Source organism: Suricata suricatta, chromosome 6 (assembly GCF_006229205.1).
Source record: "Suricata suricatta isolate VVHF042 chromosome 6, meerkat_22Aug2017_6uvM2_HiC, whole genome shotgun sequence".
NCBI classification, from domain to species: Eukaryota; Metazoa; Chordata; class Mammalia; order Carnivora; family Herpestidae; genus Suricata; species Suricata suricatta.
In genome coordinates, this window is record NC_043705.1 from 31203710 (window position 1) to 31208099 (window position 4390).

Here is a 4390-nt window from a genome sequence, read left to right on the forward strand (position 1 = left end):
CCGTGTCGTCGCTCTTCCTGTTCTCGGTGCTGGTGTTCGTGGCGGTGCGGCTGTGCAGGCGGAGCCGGGCGGCGTCGGCGGGCCGCTGCCCGGTGCCCGAGGGCCACTTTCCGGGCCACCTGGTGGACGTCAGCGGCACGGGGACGCTGTCCCAGAGCTACCAGTACGAGGTGTGTCTGCGGGGAGGATCTGGGACCAGCGAGTTCAAATTCCTCAAGCCAATTCTTCCCAACTTCCCTCCCCAAGGCATTGGAAAGGAAATGGAGGAAAGCCCCACGGTTCGGGATAGTTTCCTATTCAGTTAAGTATCCTGTTAAGTCCTTTTGAAAATCTATTTTAACTGAAAGTTACAGGTTATTGATGGTCCGATTTTAATTATTTTATTACACTTCCTATTATTGAGAAAAAAATCAAATACTGGGTGTACATAGTATTATGTTCAGTAGATTTTTGTTACTCTCACTCAACTATATTTGACAGTCTGAATAAAAAGTAAATTTTTATTTGAATAATTTAAAAATTTTGAAACTCAATCATCTATTCATTTTACAAAAATCGTAATGCAAAGTCCTTAATTAAGATTGTTTATTTAACTATTAGTGGAAACGGTCATCATTATTGCTAGTTGTAAGGAAATTTTAAAACTGTGAGTGTTTAAGGCATCTGGCCGACTCATTCATAGAACATTTGACTCTTGACCTCGGTTGTGAGTTCAAGTCCTTTGTTGGTCATAGAGCCTACTTAAAAAAAAAAGAATAAAATGTGAATTTTTGATATTTAATCTGCCTTTTTAAGTGTCATTTTGGGGTAACTGCTACAATGTGAATAAAGATAAATATAAAAATGGCTAAATGCGAGGATAACCATTCAAATTAATGGGTAATTTAATATACCATAATAGTCGATACATTTTTCTAAGCATATAAACGTTACAAAAGTGTCAATACATTCAGCTCCAGTTTGTGAGCTTCACGTAAGCCTATGATAGTACTTTTTATTATTTTTAATAACACCAAACCAATTATAAATACATAATAAATATATGATGAATGTTATTAACATTCCAATAGTGAATTTAAAAATTTTTTAAGGAATACAGAAAATGCTAATGAAGTACCTTTGTCAATAAGTGAAATTACATATCATTGTTTTATTTTCCTTCTAAACAGAAAACACCCTCCATGCACTCTAAACTAGATTACAGAATATAAAGTGTTGAAAATATATCTCCTTGTCTTTGTGTAATAATATGGAAGTTCAAATGTATTATATAGTAAAATCCAAATTGCATTCGAAAAATGGCTTCCTCCTAGTTTCTCAAGCTTTTTTATGTGTGATAGTTACCAAGACCTAAGTAAGCTATTGGTGGAAGGTTATTAGGTAATGTCAGATTTTCTGTTTTAGTGCTATGTAAGTATCATTTTTTTTTTTAAGTAGGCTCCACTGTGGAGCCCAGTGCCGGTCCTGAATTCATCATCCTGAGATCAATATCTGAGCTGAGATCGAGTCAGTTGCTCAACTAGCTGAGCCACCGAGGTATCCCATCGTTTATCTTTATTAATCATAAAATCGTTTACTTTCACAGTTTAGCCCATATTTGCCTTGTGTTGGCTTTATTTGTAGTATTTTAAGGAAAAAATTTCATTTCAACTTCTCATAAAAGTTGTACTAAAGTGACAGTTGAGTGAATATTATATTATTATCCTTAATTAAAATGGAATTAGCCTGAACTGAATTATATTTGGCTGTGATTTGTGTCCAAATAAGTGAACTGTCATGGATGATTACTAGTTGGTTCAATGAGTGTAGGGAACACTTACTGTTTTGCATTCTTAGATATGTATCTCCTCCTCCTTGGAATAGCATTCTTCTTTGGGAGAAATTACTTTTCCTGCTAGGTCACTGGGACCACTTGGCTTTTGTCGGTGCTTTGGTGTTTATCAGTATACTCATTTTTGTAGTCCCAGGAGATATATAATGGGATGGACCCCTATCCAATGTTGACAGGTCAAAACCCTTCCCCACAAAGTATATCCTTGACTCCGTTGACTTTTGTTGCCTTCTACGTGTTTGTAGAAAAGACACTGCCTGAATTCTGAACTTATATTGATTTCTAACAAATCAAATAGCCATTTCCTCTTAGTCTTACTGGGCATTGCATGGAGTGAGTTTATGAAGGAGAAAAATTCCCAAAGGCTAAGTAATCCGGAGACTGACAAGAAATCACATTTTTATTTTTTTTAGGAGTTACAGGCACATTGCAATTTGGGAGTAGAAACTAGATTTTAAAATTCATAACTTCTAACAATACAGCAAATTAGTGTTTTTGTAATTGAACGTAAGCATCCATGAGGAAGAACTTTTATGTTTAACTTACCATTTTATCTCCAGAAGTTGTAAAAATGCCTGTGTGGAGAAATACTGGTTAAATGAATAAATGAATTTGTCTTGAGAGGAGTTTTATGTACTGAACTTGTACCTTGTACCTGTAAGGAAGATTAATATAGACATAGATATATAGGTATTACTTTTGCTCTCACAAATATTGTTACCTGACTGTTACCTACAATGGGGTGGAAGGGAGTTTATAACCCAAAAGGCTTTCTATTTGTTTTAACTGCTGCATGATGCTTTGAAATGAAAAAACCAAAAAATCCCCAAAACGAAAAAAACCTGAAGTTGTAAGGCAGGACGCTTGGTGGCGCTGCAGGCTAAGGAAGTGAAAAACTCGGCAGGCACCATAATAGCTGAGCAGTTTCTGGCTGCTCAAAAAGGAAGTGTTTTACATCATTAGGGGAGAGTAGGTTACTGAGAGGCAGCTTTCGCCTTATCAGTCTGTGTTAAGAAGTAACTCAAGATTACTGAACCAAGATAGTGAAGTTGGCTGCACAGCGATTATTTTGTGATTAAATACTACATCTTTTGGGCCCGGAGGAACCATGGAAACACCGCTACTCAAAGCGCCACAGAAAAGGCAAGTGACCGCCATTATTATCCTATTAATACTATTAATGCTGTGGGAGGTGGGCGGTATGACCATTAAGTATTCAGTTCTAGAAGAGAGGGAAAGCGGCTCTTTTGTGGCCAACCTTGCAAAAGATCTGGGGCTTGGTTTAGGGGAGCTGGATGCGCGGGGAGCTCGGATTCTTTCCAAAGGGAATCAACAGTATTTACAGCTTGAGCAGAAGAGTGGGAATTTGCTCCTAAAAGAAAAATTGGACCGGGAAGAGTTGTGCGGTGACACAGATCCATGCATACTGCATTTCCAGGTGTTACTAAAAAGCCCAGTGCACTTTATTCAAGGTGAACTACAGCTACGAGATATAAATGACCATGCCCCAGAATTCCTGGAGAATGAAATCCTCCTGAAAATCTCGGAAAGCAGCCAGCCAGGGACTGCATTTCCTTTGAAAATAGCTCAAGATTTAGATGTGGGCAGTAATACAGTTCAGAACTACACTATTAGCACCAACTCCCATTTCCACCTTTTCACTCAAAACCACAGTGATGGCAGGAGATACCCTGAGCTGGTGCTGGACAAAGCGCTGGACCGCGAGGAGCAGTCAGAGCTCAGGTTGACTCTCACAGCGCTGGATGGTGGGTCACCACCGAGGACGGGGACTTCTCAGGTTCTCATTGTAGTCCTGGACATAAATGATAATGCTCCTGAATTTGCTAAGCTGCTGTATGAGGTCCAGGTCCCAGAGAACAGCCCTGTAGGTTCCCTAGTCATCACCGTGTCTGCTACAGATTTAGATACTGGGACCTATGGAGAGCTCTCCTACTCATTTTTCCAATCCTCAAATCAAGTGATCCAGGCCTTTGAAGTAAACGCAGTCACAGGGGAAATTAGATTAAAAAGAACGTTGGATTTTGAGGAAATTCGATCTTATCGTATGGAAATTGAGGCCTCAGATGGCGGGGGTCTTTCAGGAAAATGCACTATAGCCATAGAAGTGATGGATGTAAACGACAACACCCCCGAACTGACAATGTCAGTACTCATCAGTGATATCCCAGAAAACACCCCTGACACTGTGGTCGCGGTTTTCGGAATTTCAGATCCAGACTCTGGGGAAAATGGCAAAATGATGTGTTCTATCCAAGACCAGCTCCCCTTCCTTCTGAAACTTACTGTAGAAAATTTCTACACCTTGGTAACTGAAGGAGCACTGGATAGAGAGAGCCAGGCCGAGTACAACATCACCATCACCGTCACTGACTTGGGGACCCCCAGGCTGAAAACGCAACACAACATAACCGTGACGGTCTCCGACGTCAACGACAACGCCCCCGCCTTCAGCCAAACCACCTACACCCTGCGGGTCCGCGAGAACAACAGCCCCGCGCTGCACATCGGCAGCGTCAGCGCCACAGACAGCGACGCGGG

At 40.5% G+C, this 4390-nt stretch overlaps 1 protein-coding gene across 1 annotated transcript in view; it reads left to right on the plus strand.

Moving 5' to 3' along the window:
• Window positions 1–2680: 2680 nt before the first annotated feature.
• Window positions 2681–4390, plus strand: part of LOC115293406 (protocadherin beta-17-like) — a 3373-nt gene continuing 1663 nt past the window's right edge. The window contains exon 1 of the mRNA XM_029941192.1: window positions 2681–4385. Coding sequence (XP_029797052.1) covers window positions 2940–4385 — 1446 coding nt within the window. The 5' untranslated portion in view covers window positions 2681–2939. The remainder of the gene's footprint in view (window positions 4386–4390) is intronic.